At 49.5% G+C, this 19,619-nt stretch overlaps 3 protein-coding genes across 8 annotated transcripts; 2 read left to right on the top strand and 1 right to left on the bottom strand.

Annotated features, from left to right (window-relative positions):
* The first annotated feature begins 543 nt into the window (after window positions 1-543).
* ufc1 (ubiquitin-fold modifier conjugating enzyme 1) lies at window positions 544-1,557 on the top strand. The gene has a single exon (XM_057019081.1). The coding sequence runs from the start codon at window positions 649-651 to the stop codon at window positions 1,150-1,152; it is 504 nt and encodes a 167-aa protein (XP_056875061.1). The 5' UTR covers window positions 544-648; the 3' UTR covers window positions 1,153-1,557.
* Window positions 1,558-1,617: 60 nt separating this feature from the next.
* fktn (fukutin) lies at window positions 1,618-5,419 on the bottom strand. 3 transcript variants are annotated; one of them, XM_057019068.1, is made up of 11 exons: window positions 5,281-5,419; window positions 4,749-5,015; window positions 4,103-4,159; window positions 3,496-3,696; window positions 3,275-3,421; window positions 3,039-3,169; window positions 2,790-2,922; window positions 2,564-2,693; window positions 2,223-2,356; window positions 2,016-2,140; window positions 1,618-1,888 (listed from the first exon to the last, which is right to left on the bottom strand). In XM_057019068.1, the coding sequence occupies exons 2-11, from the start codon at window positions 4,848-4,850 to the stop codon at window positions 1,675-1,677; spliced, it is 1,374 nt and encodes a 457-aa protein (XP_056875048.1). In that variant the 5' UTR covers window positions 4,851-5,015; window positions 5,281-5,419; the 3' UTR covers window positions 1,618-1,674. The 3 variants fall into 3 exon arrangements, with proteins under 3 accessions (XP_056875048.1, XP_056875047.1, XP_056875049.1); XM_057019067.1 differs by lacking the exon at window positions 5,281-5,419 and having other exon boundaries at window positions 4,749-5,217; XM_057019069.1 differs by lacking the exon at window positions 5,281-5,419 and having other exon boundaries at window positions 3,496-3,635; window positions 4,749-5,217.
* Window positions 5,227-19,319, top strand: apc (APC regulator of WNT signaling pathway). Of its 4 annotated transcripts, none has more exons than XM_057019053.1 (17): window positions 5,227-5,513; window positions 8,957-9,112; window positions 10,100-10,187; window positions 10,282-10,483; window positions 10,740-10,848; window positions 10,956-11,069; window positions 11,179-11,241; window positions 11,491-11,541; window positions 11,628-11,714; window positions 11,800-11,977; window positions 12,064-12,264; window positions 12,363-12,458; window positions 12,587-12,726; window positions 12,806-12,883; window positions 13,012-13,128; window positions 13,206-13,420; window positions 13,631-19,319. In XM_057019053.1, the coding sequence occupies exons 2-17, from the start codon at window positions 8,978-8,980 to the stop codon at window positions 18,564-18,566; spliced, it is 6,810 nt and encodes a 2,269-aa protein (XP_056875033.1). In that variant the 5' UTR covers window positions 5,227-5,513; window positions 8,957-8,977; the 3' UTR covers window positions 18,567-19,319. The 4 variants fall into 4 exon arrangements, with proteins under 4 accessions (XP_056875033.1, XP_056875036.1, XP_056875034.1 ...); XM_057019054.1 differs by lacking the exon at window positions 5,227-5,513 and adding an exon at window positions 6,646-7,210; XM_057019056.1 differs by lacking the exon at window positions 8,957-9,112 and having other exon boundaries at window positions 5,296-5,513.
* The last annotated feature ends 300 nt before the right edge of the window (window positions 19,320-19,619 follow it).

The raw sequence follows: 19,619 nt of genomic DNA, 5'->3' as shown, positions 1-19,619 counted from the left end.
GGGAGGAGCAACTGCGCAGACTGGACCCTGCGGCAGAAGCGGTCCATGATGTATTTGGGATATGAAATAAACCTCTGCACTTATCAATGTCTGGTCAGCAGACATACTTTAATCATACAGTTATTTATAATATTGTTGTCAATTTCCATGCAGGTTCAACGCTATTTAACCCCTATCTTGTCAGTTGTATATGTTGCTTTATTATTACTGCATTATAATGCTGATAAGAATTTAGCCTCAGTTTCTATCGGCAACATGCGGAAAGTACTGACTAATTAGCAGAAGAGACTTGAGAGCACATGTAAATTGCCGTGAAGACATGTACACATAATAGATTGCATTTTCTCAAAAGGGCATATAGTGGTTAAGAAACATAGACCAGCACCTGAAATACATTACCGACAGAGCTGAAACTAAACATCTGTGTATTTCACTTCAATACAAAATAAGAAAATTTTAAAAGGTCTGACTTCGAACAGTGTTCCGATTAGAACCGTTGATCAATAACTATTATTTTGAAGCATCCACACCGGAAGTGCTTTTTTTGTTCCGGAAGTCCACGTCAGAGCTCAGAGGGAACCGACGGCAAACTCAGCGGATGTGCTTCAACTCCTTTTAAACCGATCTTTCATTTATTACAGGGCCAACATGGCAGACGAAGCCACGCGTAAGGCAGTTTCTCAAATCCCGCTGCTGAAGACGAACGCGGGGCCGAGGGACCGGACGCTGTGGCCCCAGCGGCTGAAGGAGGAGTACCAGGCGCTGATTCACTTCGTAGAGCAGAACAAGGCGGCGGACAACGACTGGTTCCGCCTGGAGTCGAACCCAGACGGGACACGATGGACCGGCACCTGTTGGTTTATCCACGAGTTGCTGCGCTACGAGTTCCAAATAGAGTTTGATATTCCCGTGACTTATCCGGACACCGCACCCGAGGTTGCGGTTCCCGAACTTGACGGAAAGACCGCAAAGATGTACCGGGGTGGGAAGATCTGCCTGACCGATCACTTCGCACCGCTGTGGGCCCGCAACGTGCCACGTTTCGGCCTGGCACATCTTATGGCGCTGGGACTCGGACCGTGGCTCGCCGTGGAGATCCCGGACCTGATCAGCAAAGGGATCGTGGTCCACAAGGAGCGGGTGCGGGAGTGACGACACCGAAACGCACCAAACACTGAACATCCGAACACGGTCCACAAACCGGTTAACGGCTGTTTCAGTCACTAATGACTGGGGGGGTCACTAATAGAATAAATAAACAGAATATTCCAGTATAAACTATCCAAAAGCAGATTCATGTTTCTTCAGTAAAGACAGAAAAAGCTAGAGAATGATCCGTTTCCATGACGACTGAATCAGAGTAACTTGTCCAGTGATTTTGACTGCTGCACCCGGTGAGACTTGTGATGGCAGAAACCCTGCACAATTAGAAGCTACAGACTGATTCACAACCATCTCTCTGGTTCCATTGTGCATATTTAGAATCACAGAGCTTCTTCTTCAGCTTTGCTCTGGATGTGAATCTAATAAAGAAAATCGATCCCCTGGGGAAAAAAACTGCTTCCATTTTTAAAAAAATGTGACACATGCAGAAGAAGCGTACATCAGCCCCAACTGTGTCATTCTCGTTTTGTTCACTTCTTTATTTTCGTTAAACGTCTGTCATGTTTCCTCTCAGTAAACCTGAATAAGCTGGTCCCATTCAGCTGGAGGCCACAGCCCATTTTCCTGCACATTGCTGGGTGAGGACTTCCAATCCCAGCTCCGCACGGGGATGTTCCAAGTATTGCCATAGTTTGCCATCACATAGTCCAGGGTTTCACAAGGAACACGAACTTTCAACTCCAGAAGCTCTGCCCAGCAGAGGGAAAAACGAGGGAATATGTACCTATAGGTGACAAAAGGGTTTTAAGAACGGTCATGTTACTGTCAAGTTCAACTGAACTGCCGGCTTTATTTAGATTTCTTTAATAAAAGTGCAAATTTTAGCAAATTAAGAGGAAAATGAATATTACTTGAACTTCCTGCCACTCTTGGCCTGTGTTCCACCATTCCACATCATGTCTCCTTCTTCATAGAAAAAGAAAATATCCAGTTTGACATCCTCACTCAAAAAGGAAAGTTCCAGACTGTCCTCCACCTGCCGTTAAATAGAAAAATGTAACAATGATCAGAGGCTCACTCCACATCTGAGTATAGTATAGGGCAGGGAGACATCTGACCTTTCCAAACTTGTGTTTGAGCGACAGCCCAGCCTCTCTGAAGGCTGTGATGATATCGGGCCTGTAATCTACGATGAATATCCCAATGTCAACATCGCGGCTGTAAGAGATGACGCTGCACTGCCTGAACCAGCCTACAGGGAGAGGGGATCAGTTACTTTCATGCATTGTTGGGCCGTTAAACTACAGATAATAAACGCTTTAAAAGCCATATCAGTACATAATAAACAGTAGTTGTAATGTTCTATTGTAGCACATAAAAATATATGACATGTTTATTGTTTGCTGGCTGATGCTGGCATGTTATGGTATGACATTCTATAGTGATGTCTAAATGTTACCCAGACAGGTGCCGCTGCTGAGCCAAAAGGGGATACCAAGGGTCGTGAGTATTCCAGCTGTCACACGAAGCAATGACTTCACTTTCCTTCGAAAATCAACTGCCTCCGGAAAAGAGTCCTCAGGGTAGAGCTGAGAAGTTTAAAAAAAAAAGTTATTACAGGACTCTCCTGGGAGGGTTGCCTTTTATATTAATCTCATATCAGTTAAGTTCCATTTATGTCTTACTTGCAAAAAGTTCCGGGCGTCACGATGTCGGCATTCCAGGAAGTGAGCATGCCTCTGCTCCAATATGAAGTGGGAAATGTTGCCTGGGATACGAACATCGAGGCCATCCAGGACTGTCAGGACCAGCTCTGGTCTGCACGATGTGCACAAGTATAAATATGCAATTACTTCATCAGGGTCTCCACTGATGTTTAAGTCAGCAAAACAAAACAAAAACCTAAATGCGATTAGAATTCGCACATGAATCACCTGTCATACGCTCCAGCATGACGCCCATAGTCAAGCAATTTGAAGGGAGCAAAGGTTCTGTCCATGCCTGCTTTGAGGCGCAGAGGTCCATGCCACAGGTAGTTCCCAGTCCGCTCATACAGGAACACCACCTGGGACAAAATACAGGATCGAGCTGTTGTGGACATTTGTTGACTTTATACAGCCTGATGTGTTGTAGGTGTGAGATTTGTGGAAGGTGATTTGAAGCCACCCACCTGGATGATGTAGCCATGCAGGCGAAAGAGCAGGTGCAGAGGGATCTCTTCTCCTGACAAGGTGTCCAGACTGGCCAAACGTGGGTCCTGCCCTCGAATCTCCAGCAGTTCAAAACCTTTCTGCTCGGCAGCTGACAGAAAGGTAGACTGACAGAAATTTGAAAAGAAATTTAGCTACATTTTTAGCTGTTTAAGAGCAAAATACTAAGTGCTGCACTTACGTCATGTTTCCACAAGTTGGCATTCAGAGCAAAGGACATCACGGGCCGGCCAGTGCACAGGAAGCTGCAGTGGGGCTCACGCACCTTCCTGTCATGCTGACGCAAAGCATCTTGGGACAGCAGCGTTAATGCAGTGGTGTCTGCGAGGAACAGCGGCAGCCGGAAGCGATGAGTTAATGCCAGAAATTTCTTCACCGTTTGCTGCAGGAACACAACAGCAAAGGTTGAAAGTGTTGACGGCATAAACCAAAAACATGGAGTCATATCAGTCATCAGCCTATCCTGCAGGAGTGAAAGTGTGATGATAATGCTTTTATCAGAAATCTTTCAAACTGAGACCATGACAATGCATTATTGACTGGAATTCATCATAAAAAGGTAAAATGGCAATTTGCACTTTTCAACGAATAATTTCCATAATGGAAATGGGGAACTGAAAATAAAACATATGCAATACAACAGAAAATGATATTTAAAAGGGTGGTAGATGTGGCCACACAAAGAAGAAAGCGTGTCATCCATTTGATAAAATATCAGTTATCTGTTGTAGATGATCTGATGCAGATCTTGTTGAGAGGACACAGCGACAACATGAGAATTCACTCACCCATTGTACATCGTTGGCAGTCAGATGACCTGTTTGGCTCAGGATGTGAGGGCCAGACTGCAGAATAAACATATGGGAATGTCATGATTAATATTTCAGAAAGATCCCCAGCTGTAATATGGTTGGACAAAAACAAGGAAAAATGGACCCTAAAAAAGAAAAAGGTCACTGGACCATACCAGGACAAGCTGCACCCTGTTCCAAAGGTTCAGTTCTTTGACAAAATTAGTAAAATAGCAGCTGAGACTACAGTAGTTGAGTAAATATGCTCTTTCTCCTGGTTTTTCCAGTTTTCCCCACCATCAAAAAGCATTGAAAATGAGGCTTTAGTGCTTAATGGACTCACCTGTATAAATGAAGGCTGGTGATATTTCCTGGATATATTGGTGTAAAACGGACTAGCAGTCCTAATTTGCAAATTTAACACCGTAGATAATCAGACAATCTAGGTAAGTTCTTTGAAAAACCTTTTTTTAAATTTAATTCAGGCTTAAGTCAGTTAAGAACGTCTTTGTCTGAAAAAGCCTTTATTCCATTGTTTTATCTCATCAGTAAAATGTCCATACATCAGAAAATAACAAATCGAAATGTAAATCTTATTGCTACATAGCTATTGGTGGTTTTATTATTGTTCCTTGAGTCTCACCTTGTTGACGTACTTCCGGTAGTAATATAGCTGGAAGAGCAAAAACACGGAGCTGCTGATGATCAGCACCGTCAAAACGAGCGTCCGGTTCAGACGAGGCATCCGGTAACCCTGGAAGAAAACCTTCTCATGCTCTCTAAATCGGTGATCTGTGTCCCCCAGTATAGGCTGCAAAACCACAGGGTGGCACAGAGAGACACTCCAACCGCTGCGTAAAAACCGCTGCCATCTTCGGGACTATGGCGACGACCATTTCCGGTCCTAGACCTTCATAATAAAAGTTCCACGACTTCAGTCAGTCATTTAGAATTCGCTAAAATGTTTCTTTCGCATTTCTTTAAAAACACTCCAGTGTTGCACTACAAATAAACAATAATGTAACCATTGTTGTACGTTTTGTTTTATTTTGAAAAAAGAGAGGCACGCGCACACACGCTCGAAACTCTCTCTCCCCCCCACCTCTCTCTCTCTGTCTCTACCTCTCTCTCTCACTCTCTCACTCCCCCCGGCTCTCACGCGCCCCCAAACTCACTTAAACTCAAGATGGCGGACCACAGCTGCATCAGCGGGCTGTTCACAACAAAAAGGCCAGCGTAGAACTTCTCCCGGACTTCGTGGAATACTTTTCCCACTCGGACAAACGACATGAGCGGCCTTTGCCGCCTCTCTCGGTTACTGTGACGGTGCCCAGTGTTCACCGCCGATGTTGAAGTGATTCCGCCGCATTCCCAAGCGGACTAGTTTCGGTTCCCCTGAGCGTAGAAGGTGAGAAAGCTGCTACTGTTAGCCGAGCCCGTGCTAACCGTTTGTTTTGATGGGGAGTCGGTGTTTCGGGGGTTCTGTGCACTCTGTGGTGCTCGTTACCGGGTCCAGCCGGACTGGAAACGGGGAGAGGGTGTTTGATATCAGCGGGGGTATTGTGGCGAGGCGGCGGTTCATTTAGCGATTCACTGTTAGCTGTACTGTAAATTTTAGCTAGCTTTGAGATGTGCTGCTTTTGTCAGCGTTAACACTGAATACACGACTGCTTCTTTACAGTACAATTTCATTTTATTACGAGTAATAATAACGAGCTACTTTGATAATTACGTGTGGAACACAGTATTGCGGCGCTTCACTCAACTGTGCTGCAGAACTGGAGTAGTAGCATTTTCTCTATTACCATGAATTTATTTATTAGTGCAAACCAAATTACACAATTTTTATTTAAAGAATAGTCCCCCTTTTCTGTAGCATGAATATATTTTTGTTGCCGTTCTTAACTTCAACATCCTTATATAGTAGTCTATGCAATGTTATCCTTTTAAAGCGAAGAAATCATCACGAATTGAGATGAAGGACTTTGAGTCTCCAGCGTTGTTGTTTAGCTGATACATCAGATCTGAAGAATTTGATGAATTCCACCATGGTTTATTATTTCAGTGGAGAATTTGTGTCGTGTCTTATTAATTATAAAACCTTGGCTGGAGAACAAGCACACATAACTGGTGTGACTTGTTGGGTGAATATTTTTCCAGAGGAACTGAAATGCTGATTAGCCCTGATCTTTAGCATGTTTCCTAATATCAGATAGAAAAGATCAAATGGTGGTGGAAGCTTGGCCTGTCGGATGGGGCTGAGAAGTGGAGGCTTCTGGGTTGAGCCAGGTACCGAATGCTCACATGTGGCCCTGCCATGAGCTGAGCTCGTCCAGGGTGGCCCTCCACCCTCCCCCTGACCCCCAAGGTCAAGAAAAGGAAAGAGAGAAGAGATGTAAACATCCTGTGAGCTTGTAATTAGTTTGGCATCTCTTTCCACCTCACTTGTTGGTGCTCACTATTCATGTTTCTGCATTAGATAAACACGCTAGCAATGACCAAGCTGCGACGCCTGGAGGGAACTGCTGGTGTGATGGAAACCTGCACCATCTCCTCATAAATGTCACGAACACGTGGTTGGATATTTCACGACATGAACGCAACACGTGTTCATGAGCCTGACTTTGCGTGCCGTCTGTCCCCGCTATGCTAACGTCAGCTGAAAACCCAAATTCAGATTCTTTACCCGACAAAAGAAACTCGCTGCACATGTGTGATTTATGCAGCTGCCAAAGTGATGCTCCGGCAGCAGAAATGCTCCCACATTAACGCGGGGCCGGTGAAGCTCTCCGCCTCCGTGGCTGAGGCTGCAGGTCCCGCCCGGGTGCGAGGGAGTGACAGTTAGGGTCCTCAGAAGGGCAGAAGTCCAAATGTGTGTGTCTCTCAGTAACACGGTCAGCCAGCTTGCAGCAGTTGCAAAGCATTGTGGGAGCCGGAGGAGGATGAGGAGGGGGAGGACCTCTCCTCCCCCTGCTCCTCACCCCCCCCTTCGCTCTCTGTCCCGCTCTCCTGATTGGCCACCGCTCTGCCCAGCTGACTGTCCTCTGACAGACACGGAGACGGAGGGAGAGCGAGACAGAGGGTGATGGAGGCTTCAGCAATGGGGTGAGCTGCCATTTTCTCTTTCTTTATCCACAGCCTGTGCATCTGTAATCTTTTCTTTATCCATCCCAGACTCGTCTATTGTTCATCCTTTGTCCTTCATCTCTGCTGTTGTGCTGTTTAAAGGGAGGGCGGGGGGGGGGGGGGGGTGTTGGCATTTAACGGGAGATGGTGCTTTTCTTTGGTCATTGTCTGTTTTTCCCCGCTGGTTTTCCACCCTCCAGGGCAGAATATTTGTGGTTTCTGTGATGACTGGGAGAGGGGGAGGAAAGAGGACCTGGTGGAGGTGAGGGGGGGGCTAGGTTGATGGAAGGAGGAGAGAAAATGGCCGACGAGTGATGGAGGATGGGATCAGAAGCAGGATGTGAAACGGGGAAGAAAGAGACGAGGGGTGTGTTTCTCTCTGTGGGCTGAGTGGATCTGGAATTAGGATGATTATTGGAGGGGTAATATCTAATCAGTGTGGTGGATTAAAATGCATGATGCTGTCGGGGGTTTGACATTGTCTACCCTGATACTGGTGCAGCGTGTCATGGGTGAGTATTGGGAGAAGCAGCAACATCACCGGAGAACTTGGGAGCCGCTGAGCTGACCGGATCAGACTGTGGATTTGCTGTTGGACTGGGCAGGAGGCTTAAATTCTGCCCCCATAAAGCTTTGTGTAAACGGGGCTGGGGCTGGTGAGCAGGCAGGCAGGCATGCATCAGATCAATGGGGACCCAGATGACACCCTGCTTTACTGATTAAAATCGTTACCCAGGCTGATTAGTGGAGCTCAGCAGGCCGGCGAGCACCTCTAAATGCTCAAGAAGTGAGGATTATGGAGATTGTTTTAAATATAATGGAAATTAAACGCTGCGGGAGATCTTCACCGCGCTGCCTGTTTAGCAGTCCGAACAAGTCCGCCTCACTGAGCTCAAAGTCCAGGTTTTGTCTCTGGTCCTCGCAGCTTTTGTTGGAGCATGAGAGAGTTTAAACAGGTCTCCTCTATGTTTGGGGACTCATCTTGATCCTAGATCATGATAAAAGTGCTACGTTAAACTATTTAAAGCTCTGAATCGTTAATTAGATTCTCTTATTACAATTTAAAGATAAAATGGTCCGTGCAGAGGGGGTTTACTGTGTCTCACCAGTGCACGCTCATGGATACATGTAGTACAGCTGCTATGGAGTTATGTTGTGGTCTGTCATAAATCAGTGGTCATGTGACATTTTTTTAGCTTGGGTGAAACATCACATGACCCACAGCCTTGTAACAGACGCGCTCGTATCAGTGTGGTTGAGAGCATGGAGGAAAGCCAGGGGGGGGGGGGCACTGCATCCAAATAAATAAGTAATAATGCGTAAAGCTATTTATGGCCGAAAATAAACACCGATTGATTGAAAATGTTTTCCTTCTCCTCATTGTTCAGGATTCTAAAAATACAACGAATGCACATTTGATCAGATTTAAGCAAAGATTTCGTCTGATGGCGTACGTACTGAAATTAGTGCTTTAGTTATTCATTCTGTCCCTGCTGAACAGTCCAAGTCCACGCCCCCACGTCTGAGCTGCAGAGTGTAAATGCTTCCTGTCTGGAGCGTCAAAGCGGGTTAGTTAGTTGGTTAGTTGAGTGGTGGGCCTGCACGTGTAGAGAACATGGCACTGAACAGGTAGCGACAGCGTGTGTGGAGGTACCGTTGAAGCCTTTTTAAAGTCTGAAAGAGCACACGGTTAGTTTCAAATGCATTTCTTACATTGGTCTGCAGGTCAAACCTGCATCCTCCAACATGGCGGCAGCGTCATACGACCAGCTGCTAAGGCAGGTGGAGGTGTTGAAGATGGAGAACTCTAACCTGCGACAGGAGCTGCAGGACAACTCCAACCATTTGACCAAACTGGAGACGGAAGCCTCCAACATGAAGGTCAGAGCTCTCAGAACCTCCATTTTACCCAGAAACGGCCTGTTTGATGCCAAAGTTCCAGGAAGACCAGCAGATTTAAAGGATTAGGCTTTCAGGACCACTGCAGTACCGCACAGAGAAGGGAGAATCTTCTCCTGTTGTCATAGAAACACACACTCGCCCTCTCTGCTTCTCTGTATCTCTGTCATCCCGTATAAAGTCAGTCTCTCTCCATCCCGGAATAGAACTGTGGTATTTAAACCAATCACACGCTGCTCTGAGCCTGAGAATGAGCTCCTTGTTGGAGCGGAGAGCGAGCTGTTTGCATGTTAATCTGATCTTTCCGAGAGGAGACTGGTCAGTGTGAGTGTCTGTCTCAGCGGCTCGTTTTCCCCTCATTTTGTTGGTATTTACTGTCATTTTCTTTCCCCTCCACTCCTCCCTCATCTTCTTGTCTGTGTCATTTTAGCTCATCTTTTGTTGCTGTTCTTTCCTTCTCAAAACCCTACTTGATGCACGATAACATGAGATCCTTGTTCAGATTGTTCAGATTAAACTGATCTTGTTAATAGATTTATTCATCCTATCTAGATACTTAACTTGCTCTCTCTCCTGACTTTGACTGTCCCGACTTTTTTAAGGTCTTGTTCTATATTGTCAAGTCCGTCCTCTCCACTCATATTCACTTCCCACTTCCTGTTTCCTGTTTCCTGTTTTTTGTGGATGAGCCAGAAGCCCAAGTGTAGTTAGTTTCCATTATGTCGCTGTATGAACGATGCCGTTTCATCGTGGTGAGTGAATAACGATAAACTAGCAGCCGGTGTTCGTGGTCAACGGTTTTAACCTTTATTTATTATTGATAAGACCGCAGAATGAATGTCGTCTTTGATTAGACTATGTCTTTGTTTAAAACCTCTCTACAAGGGTGGGTGTCCCTGTGACTGACCATGTGATATAAATATATATATAAAATATCTAACAACCATGTGATATAACTCCTGTTCTCAGGAAGTGCTGAAGCAGCTGCAGGGCACCATAGAAGAAGAGTCTGGAGAGGCATCTGGATCTCAGCTTGAGCTCATCGAAAGACTGAAGGGTAAGCGAAGGAAACTCACACACACACACACACACACACACACACACACACACACACACACAATATAATGCAGCATTCTTTGATGATTTTCCAGAAATGAGCCTCGAATCAGCAGGCTTCAAACACAGGACTCGGCCTCCGATGCCCACCTCCTCCCCCAGTCCTGCCTCTGGTTCTGGAGCTCCTGGTGCAGCAGGTGGAGGCCCCCAGGCAAGCGCCGCCTTCGGCAGGAGAGGGATGCCGACTGTGGGCAGAGAGAGCCACGACCGCTGCCTGGAGGAGCTGGAGAAGGAGAGGTACTACAGAGTGATTCCTCCAGAGCCCCTGCACCTTCTAGATTTTAGTTGTCCTTATTCAGCAAATACATATTCCGTTATATTAATATTTATTCATACAACTGTGACTGAGAAGCTAATTATTAAGTACCCAAATCATCAATTGTATCATCACAAAGGTGATAATGAAAAGTGTTTTTACAGCAGAATAGTACTTTAGCGTCCCTCACGTTTCTTTCTGTTTTACTCTGCTCTGTGATTGGTAACGGCCTGTCAGGTCTCTCCTGTTGGCTGAACTAGAGAAGGAAGAGAAGGAGAAGGACTGGTATTACGCTCAGCTGCAGAATCTCACCAAGAGGATCGACAGCCTGCCGCTCACTGAAAATGTAAACGCCGTCACCACCATCTTGCCTTATTCACCAATACCCACAAGCCCCAGCTGCTGTTGCGAGACAATAGTGAACTGGTAAAAAGATCTGTTTTCTTTCTTTAGTTCACGCTCCAAACAGATAGGAGTCGTCTACAGCTGGAGTTTGAGGCTCGACAGATACGTTCAGCAATGGAAGAACAGTTGGGCTCCTGTCAGGAAATGGAGAGGAGAGCTCAGGTGTGTGCTTCCTGTCTGCTCGTGCACCCCTATTGCATTCTGTATTCTGTAATGGTGAGATTTGTGACAGACATATAGTACATGTGTGTGTGCCTACTTGCCTTTTCAGGCCCGCGTGTCCCGGATTCAGCAGATCGAGAAAGACATCCTGAGACTCGGAGCTCACTTGCAGGTAACCAATGATACTTTAATGTTCCCGCTAGCATAAACCTCTCATTAGCACTTTCTGAGCACCGCTTTGGTTGGCTTTTGTTGCTTTGCCCTCAGCAGGTTAATAAAATCTAAACAAATAGGCAATAAAGGGATTCTGAGATCAAATACCGGATCATTCCATGTTGACACGCACAGGCGCATGTTTTTCTTTAGACTGACGTGTTCCTATTTAACGTGATGACTGTCTCTCCCACATTTACTCCCTCAGGTGAGTGAAGTTCAAGCGCTGGGTGACAGCAGTGGATTGGCTGCAGCTCAGGTAAGCTTTGTGCCCTTAATTCTTCCTTTTAGTTTCTTCCTGCTTGTATTATTGTTAGTTTTTTACATTTTGTGTCATTTTTATAGACCGCTAGCAGCCGATTGGACCACGAACCAACCAGTGAAGCAAGTTACTCTGTGCCTCGCCGAATTACAAACCACCTGGGAACAAAAGTGAGCCATTTGCCCTGGAAGACTCCAGTAAACACCAAAGGGCCTCCAAAACAGAATATTATTAACAAGCTGTCGCCCTCTGCAGGTGGAGATGGTGTACAGCCTTCTGTCCATGTTGGGGACTCATGATAAAGATGACATGTCCCGGACTCTCCTCGCCATGTCAAGCTCACAGGACTCCTGCATTGCTATGCGTCAATCAGGTTGTCTTCCACTACTCATCCAGTTGCTGCATGGCAATGACAAAGACTCTCTGTTGCTAGGTAACCATTATTAATGACGTTTGCTTATTCACCGCACCCAGCTATGTTTTGTGCTGATTAGTTATTCCCTGTCTCCATTTTGCTAGGTAACTCTCGAGGAAGCAAAGAAGCCCGCGCGAGGGCATCCGCGGCGTTGCACAACATTGTTCACAGCCAGCCAGACGATAAAAGAGGAAGACGAGAGATCAGAGTGCTTCACCTGCTGGAGCAGGAGCGACATTACTGCGAGGCCTGTTGGAGTTGGCAGGAGAACCACGAGAGGGGCATCGACCAGGAGGACAACCCAAGTGAGTCACGTGGCAGTTGCAGAAACCGAGCAAAAAGACAGAAACTTTCACTTAAATAGTTATGACTGGAAATGAAATGGTTGTACTTGTATTTTCAGTGCCTTCTCCAGTGGAGCACCAAATCTGTCCAGCCGTCTGTGTCCTGATGAAGCTTTCCTTTGATGAAGAGCATCGACATGCCATGAATGAACTTGGTGGGTTTATGGAGGAAATGGCTGACTGAGTCTTTCTCTGGCTCAAAGTCTCTGATGAGCAGTGCTTTTCTCCAGCTAACAGCAGTTAACCAGATCTCTGTGTAAAGGTGTCTGTCTTTCCTCCACAGGTGGGCTGCAGGCGGTGGCAGAGCTGCTGCAGGTGGACTGTGAGATGTTTGGTCTCACCAGCGATCACTACAGCATCACACTGAGGAGATATGCTGGCATGGCCCTCACTAACCTCACATTTGGAGACGTCGCCAATAAGGTTGGAGGAAATAAGAACCTCATCGGAATGATGCGTCTTTGTCACCACCCAGTCAACTGAGAGCGTTGTGTTTTATCAGGCCACGCTGTGCTCCATGAAGGGCTGCATGAGAGCCATGGTGGCCCAGCTCAAGTCGGACAGTGAGGACCTGCAGCAGGTAAACTCACCTGTTAAGCTTTTCATGGTTCGCCACATAGAGAGGTTGTAGGAGGACTGCTCCCAACAGTCCTCATGAATAATTGTCCCGATCCGGGGTCAGATAATCCGAACTACATGTTTTTCCAGGTGATAGCGAGTGTTTTAAGGAACCTGTCGTGGCGTGCTGATGTCAACAGTAAGAAGACATTGCGTGAGGTCGGCAGTGTACGAGCACTGACGGGCTGCGCTCTCGTGGTGCAGAAGGTGAATGAGGAATTTCTCTTCTCCCAGTTTTCTCCTGAGTTTGCTCTAAACTCTGCCTCCTTTGCTGTCATTTGCAGGAGTCCACGCTGAAGTCGGTGCTGAGCGCACTGTGGAACCTGTCTGCTCACTGTACGGAGAACAAAGCGGACATCTGCGCTGTGGAGGGTGCTCTGGCCTTTCTAGTGGGAACGCTGACCCACTGCAGTCACACTAACACACTCGCCATCATCGAGAGCGGCGGTGGGATCTTGCGAAATGTTTCCAGCCTTATCGCCACCAATGAGGCGCACAGGTAAACACCTGTAACTACCATTTACTGACCTGTTCTACCAGATATCTGAATTTAAAGCTGCTGTTGCAGCCAAATATTGGTTGCATTTTGGAATATGCAGTTGTTGTGTTCTTTGGCATGTATTTGCAAAGAAATGGTAAGAATAACACAAAAGGAATTTTTAAAATCAAAGGGAAACTTGACAATTTGTCTTCTTCATTCACCTTGTAGGCAGATACTGCGCGAGCACGGCTGCCTTCCAACACTGCTTCAGCACCTCAAGTCACACAGTCTGACCATCGTGTCCAACGCCTGTGGAACGCTCTGGAATCTGTCGGCCAGAGATGCTAAAGACCAGGAGACGTTATGGGAACTAGGGGCTGTCGGCATGTTGCGCAACCTCATTCATTCCAGGCACAAGATGATAGCCATGGGTAGTGCTGCTGCCCTGCGTAATCTGATGGCTAACCGGCCAGCACGCTACAAAGATGCTAGTGTGGTGTCCCCGGGTGCTGGCGCCCCGTCGTTACATGTCCGCAAACAAAAGGCATTATTTGAAGAGCTAGACGCCCAGCAGCTGTCCGAGACGTTTGACAACATTGACAACCTAAGCCCCAAAACGGCACACAGGAAGGGGCGGGGCTGTAATAGTGCCAGTGGGACAGCCAGCACGGCACGTCCGTACACCAACACACCAGTGCTTTCGAGCCCAAAGAATGGAGACGGTTCAAAGAGGATCAACGAGGAACCTGGGTACGCCCGGGCGGTGTTTTCCACTAGTGTCCGAGCTTCCAGTGACAGCCTCAACAGCGTGACGAGTGCAGATGGTTACGGCAACCGAGGCAAAAATAAACCGTCAACGGAGCCGTTTTACTCGTCGGACGAGAGCGGAGCCAATAAGTGCTGTGTTTACAGGAAGTACCCGGCTGACCTAGCACACAAGATCCGCAGCGCCAATCACATGGCAGATGATGACGGAGCAGAGCTGGACACGCCTATCAACTACAGTCTGAAGTACTCTGACGAACAGTTGAATTCTGGGAGACAGAGTCCAAGTCACCGCGTCGGTATGGACAGTGATGACGACGACGAGGAGGACGGCAGGCTGAGGAGAAGGAACGACGGTAGCGACTCGGTGTCGTCCGGTAGCCGCATTATTTCGGTCCCACCACCACGATACGTTGTCACTGCAGCAGCAGCAAACTATGGCGGTGATCCAGCAGGAGAGCAGCCAATCGACTACAGCCTGAAATATGGCAGTGACGGTGCCCATAAACCCCTGTTCAAGCCCGAAGAGTCCGCCGCATCATCTGTTTCGACTCCCACACCGTCTTCGTCGGCTAAACTCCGCCCCCCTGCCCCTGCTAACAGGGCCGCGGCAAAAGCTAACCAGGAGTCAACGCAGACCTACTGTGTGGAGGACACGCCCATCTGTTTCTCCCGAGGCAGCTCGCTGTCTTCGCTGTCATCAGAGGAGGAAGAAGAGGTTGATGTCATAGAGAGGAGAGGTGCTAGCGGAGGGGGAAATAGTGAGTATCCAACAGTTCCTGTCAGCGAGAAGGATGCTCGTGAGCAGCAGCAGAGGCACCAGAAGGAGGCAGAGAGTCAGACTGCAGCCGTCACGGCACCGTCTACACGGGGACGGCGAAGTCACCACCATCACCACCACGGTCACCACCACCACCACCACCACCACGTTGCATCATCTTCAGGTGCTAGGACTCCCAAGAGTCCTCCAGAGCCACCATATGCCCAGGAGACACCGCTCATGTTCAGCCGCTGCACATCCGTCAGTTCCCTGGACAGCTTTTCAACTTCCTCAATCGCCAGTTCTGTGCGCTCCAGCGAGCCGTGTAGCGGCATGCCGAGCGGTGTTGTCAGCCCGAGTGACCTACCCGACAGCCCGGGACAGACCATGCCGCCAAGCCGTGCAAAGACGCCACCGTTGCCACCAACCACGCATAAAACCAACAAGCAGGAAAATACCAAGAAAAAAGATGAGGACGAGAGCAGTGCCGATGTTTTGCTGCACTTTGCTACTGAAAGCACGCCGCACGGCTTCTCCAGAGCTTCCAGTCTGAGTGCGCTTAGTGTAGATGAGCCCTTCATCACTCCAGAGTTAAAGGAGGAGGAGGAGGATAAAGGATCCGAGCAGAGGGTGGAAGAGGCACCAAAAGCAGTCCTCGATGAATCGGACGACGACGACGACATCGAGATTCTGGAAGCCTGCATCAACATGGCCATGCCTAAATCATCGCGCAAACCAAAGAAACCACAACAAGCAGCGCCGCGGAAAGCCAGCCAGCTTCCCGTCTACAAGCTCCGCGTCCAGTCGCAGCCAAGGAAGGACGTGCCGCCGCCGCCGGCCGAGGAGGTGCCAAGAGTCTACTGTGTCGAGGGAACGCCACTGAATTTCTCCACCGCTACCTCACTGAGTGATCTTACCATCGACTCCCCACCCAACGAGGAGGCGGCGGCGGTGGCGGCGGCCATCCTGCCCGAGGGCCCGCCCGCCTCCACTCAGGAAGATCGGGCCGGACATCCCGAAGGTGAAAATGGCGATGACATCCTTGCCGAATGTATCAGCGCTGCTATGCCCAAAGCCAAACCCAGGAAGCCAATCAGAGTGGCAGTGAACAGCGAGCACGTCCAATCGCCACCTCTCCCCCCTCCGCTCCCCCCCACAGCTGCACCCCCCCTGGGCCAGCAACTCCAAAAGAAAAAGCCCACCTCCCCTGTGAAGCCAATGCCACAGAGGGTGGTGTACACCATGACCACGACTACAGCTGCCAAAACAAAGCCAGGGTTTGCCTTTGATTCACCTCGCCACTACACGCCCATTGAAGGCACGCCGTGCTGTTTCTCCCGCAACGATTCACTGAGCTCACTCGACTTCGATGAAGACGACGGTGGGGATAAAGACGAAGAGCATAAGAAAACAAAAGAAGAAGATGGGAAGAAAAGGAAGCAGCAAACGGCGGCCGTCTTCCCTCGGACAAAGGCCGCTGCCAACGCGACGTCGGATGAAAAGCAGAAGTTCGCCATCGAGGACACACCCGTCTGCTTTTCCAGAAACTCCTCCCTCAGCTCTCTGAGCGACATTGACCAGGAGAATAACAACAAGGAGTTTGCCCCGCCGCCACCCGCTGAGCAGCAAGATGGAGGCAAAGCGGTGAAATCGTCTCCTCCTCGACGGGCAGAGTCAAAGCCACGGCCCCCTGCAGCTTCGGGCTACGCCCCAAAAGCCTTTCACGTGGAGGACACACCCGTCTGCTTCTCCAGGAACTCGTCGCTCAGCTCGTTAAGCATCGACTCGGAAGACGACCTGCTGCAGGAGTGCATCAGTTCGGCCATGCCCAAGAAGAAGAAGAAAGCCGCTGCCAGCGCCACGCCATCCACTGTGGCAGCACCACCAGCTGTTCCCAAAGCTGAGAACAGCATTCTGGCTGAAGAGGAGCCCCCGGAGATGCCTTCAGAGGTGCCGAGAAGCCCCGCCTCTCCCGACTCGGAGTCCTTTGATTGGAAGGCCATTCAGGAAGGAGCCAACTCCATCGTCAGTAGCCTTAATGCCGCCGCCGCCGCCGCCACGTCCTTGTCCCGCCAGGCGTCATCAGACTCTGACTCTGTCCTGTCCCTCAAATCTGTGGGCTCACCGTTTCATCTGCCATCAGCCAATAATAATGCAGAAGAGGACAAGGTGGATGAGGCTGAGGAGGTGCCGGTAAAGCGAGGAGCACGAATCCTCAAGGCTGGGGAGCGCACTACGCTTGATGCTAAAAAAGAGGAGGACGAGGAAGAAGCCAAGGGAGTGAGAGGTGGCAAAAAGGTGTACAGGAGTCTCATTACAGGCAAAGTCAGGGCGGAGCCAGCAGCGAGGGGGCGGAGCAAGCCCAGGGCGGCAGCCGTGGCGAAAGCGCCAGGAGGCGGCGACGCTGCTGACCACGGAGGGGCATCCTCTCGAGATTCCACGCCGTCGCGTTCGTCCAATGTAAATATTCAGAAAGGAGGGAAACTGTCGCAGCTTCCACGTGCAGCATCTCCAGGAAGCGCATCCTCGACCTCCTCATCGGCCTCCAGAGCAGCAAAACAGAGCGGGGTGACCAAAGGCAGCACCGGCACCAACGGGCTCCCACGGAGCGAATCGGCATCCAGGGTGGGCGGGTCCGCGGGGGCCAAGAAGCAGAAGACGGAGCCCGAGAAGCCGGCCCTCGTTCGCCAGTCAACATTCATCAAAGAAGCGCCGAGCCCGACGCTGAAGAGGAAGCTGGAGGAATCGGCCCCGGCGGCACCGTCGGAGTCGCCCACCAGCCCCGACATCTTCCTGCCCTCAACGAGCAGGAGGCACGACGTCAACCGCTCCCACTCCGAGAGCCCGTCGCGACCACAGGAAGCCACGTCGTCGCGCTTCAGCCGCACCGGCACGTGGAAGCGGGAGAGCAGCAGCACGGGAGCGGGCGGAGGGAGCGCCGCCAAACACTCCACGTCTCTACCGCGGGTGGGAACGTGGAAGAGGACGGGAAGCTCCTCGTCCGTGCTGTCCGCGTCCTCGGAGTCCAGTGAGAAGGGGCGCAGCGAGGAGGACGGCTCTCTCCGCTCCAAGGGGACGTGGAGGAAGACCAAGAGCAGCGGCGGCGATTCGTCAGCGGGACGGGGCGGGTCCAACAAAGCGGAGGACGTGTGGGTCCGCCTGGAGGACTGTCCCGTCAACAACCCCCGCTCCTCCTCTTCCTGTTCTGCCCGCTCTCCCACCTCTGGCAACGCCCCTCCCATCATCGATAGCCCCACGCCCTCAAAAGTTCCTTCTTCCTCCTCATCTTCCTCCTCTAATCTTAATCTACGGCGGAGCTACGAAAGCCTCGATGACAAGCCGCCGCCGCCGGAGCGTCCGCAGCAGCAGCAGCAGCGCAATCAGCAGCGCAGCGGCGCCGTAGCAGCCCGGGTCAGCCCCTTTAACTACACCCCGAGCCCCAGAAAGAGCAACGCCGATGCCTCCTCGACCAGCACCACGCCGACCACTACGCCTTCATCGTCATCGGCGACGCCCCCGCGGCCTTCGCTCATCCCCACCCCCGTCACCAAAAAGCGCGAGCCAAAGGGTGGCGAAGGCGGCGCCGGAGGGGGCGGGGCCAGCGGAGAGCGCGGCTCGTACATTGTGACTTCGGTGTGACAACGAGCAAGAAAATCCAATCTAGAGAGAGTTGGACTTGAGCCGCTCGCCGCCGCGGCATCATGTGACTTTATGTTGAAGTGTATATATGGGAAATAAATGGTCAGAAAGTGTTTGTACAGGAAGTCTGGATCCAAGGTCCCCGCCCCCGCCCCCGTCCCCGTCCCCCATTGGCTACTCTCGGCTCAGTCAACCTTCTTTCTTTGATGAGATAATCTTTTTCAAATGAACTTTTTATGTTTTTATACCACTAAGGTGATGAGTAGCGCTTAGCCCCGCCCCCGTCTGCCTGTGTCCCTGCATGGCCCCCCCCCCCCCTTAACTACGACCTCTAACGATGACGAGGGTGACGATGACGGTTCTGGAACCTCTCGGCAGCGAGTGTTGCAGCCAACTGCACTAATCTGAAACACTTTGGTTTGTGAGCGAGCGAAGATCCAAATCCAGGCTTCACACTCCTGGATGGATCTGGAGAATTCAAGGAAGAGGAATCATCTGTCGGCTGTAAATTTCTATCTTTTTGTCGCCACGGACACCAGTAACACTGAAAAACATAACTTATTGCTGTAAAATCTTTTAACTTCGAAGCACATAATTTAAAATGCTGAGTTTTGCTTCTGTTTTTCCCAAAGAGTTGCCAGCGTTTATTGATGGCTGTTTTTAAAGCTGGAGGACAACGACTCGAAGGCAAAAAGGTTTTGGTGAAATGTTTAACGGACAATAAACAATAAAATTCAACATTTTAGCTGCAAACTGCCTTTTCGATGAATTTGTATTTCCAATAATGGACGAGTTGTAATAGATGTATTCAGTAATTGTTTGGAGCTGTGTTTATTACATCATTAATACTACAGCAGATAAATGTGGGCGCTTTCATTTTTAAGGTAGCTGGTGAGACGTCGCCATGGTAATCTGTGATTTTGGATTGTGTTTCATGTCGAGATGAGCACTAGGGGTCGCTAGAGTGCACAGAAGCCACACATTTTTTTAAAGATGACTTAATAATGAGCGTTATTAATCTTCAAGAGTGGTTGTGCAGGCCAGGAAGTGACG

The sequence above is a fragment of the Takifugu flavidus genome, chromosome 20 (assembly GCF_003711565.1).
Source record: "Takifugu flavidus isolate HTHZ2018 chromosome 20, ASM371156v2, whole genome shotgun sequence".
Taxonomy (NCBI): domain Eukaryota; kingdom Metazoa; phylum Chordata; class Actinopteri; order Tetraodontiformes; family Tetraodontidae; genus Takifugu; species Takifugu flavidus.
Note: the sequence above shows the minus strand (reverse complement) of the source record. Positions and strands in the feature narration are given on the sequence as shown.

What these genes read in the sequence shown, in the direction of transcription:
- ufc1 (XM_057019081.1), top strand. Translation starts at nt 649, where the DNA reads ATGGCAGACGAAGCCACGCGTAAGGCAGTTTCTCAAATCCCGCTGCTG.
- fktn (XM_057019068.1), bottom strand. Translation starts at nt 4,850, where the DNA reads ATGCCTCGTCTGAACCGGACGCTCGTTTTGACGGTGCTGATCATCAGC. An exon ending in ACCGGAAGTACGTCAACAAG is followed by an intron (nt 4,160 to 4,748) that starts GTGAGACTCAAG and finishes TTTATTCTGCAG; the next exon opens with TCTGGCCCTCACATCCTGAG. An exon ending in TCAAACACAAGTTTGGAAAG is followed by an intron (nt 2,141 to 2,222) that starts GTCAGATGTCTC and finishes ATTTAACGGCAG; the next exon opens with GTGGAGGACAGTCTGGAACT.
- apc (XM_057019053.1), top strand. Translation starts at nt 8,978, where the DNA reads ATGGCGGCAGCGTCATACGACCAGCTGCTAAGGCAGGTGGAGGTGTTG. An exon ending in GCCTGCCGCTCACTGAAAAT is followed by an intron (nt 10,849 to 10,955) that starts GTAAACGCCGTC and finishes TTCTTTCTTTAG; the next exon opens with TTCACGCTCCAAACAGATAG. An exon ending in GCCACCAATGAGGCGCACAG is followed by an intron (nt 13,421 to 13,630) that starts GTAAACACCTGT and finishes TTCACCTTGTAG; the next exon opens with GCAGATACTGCGCGAGCACG.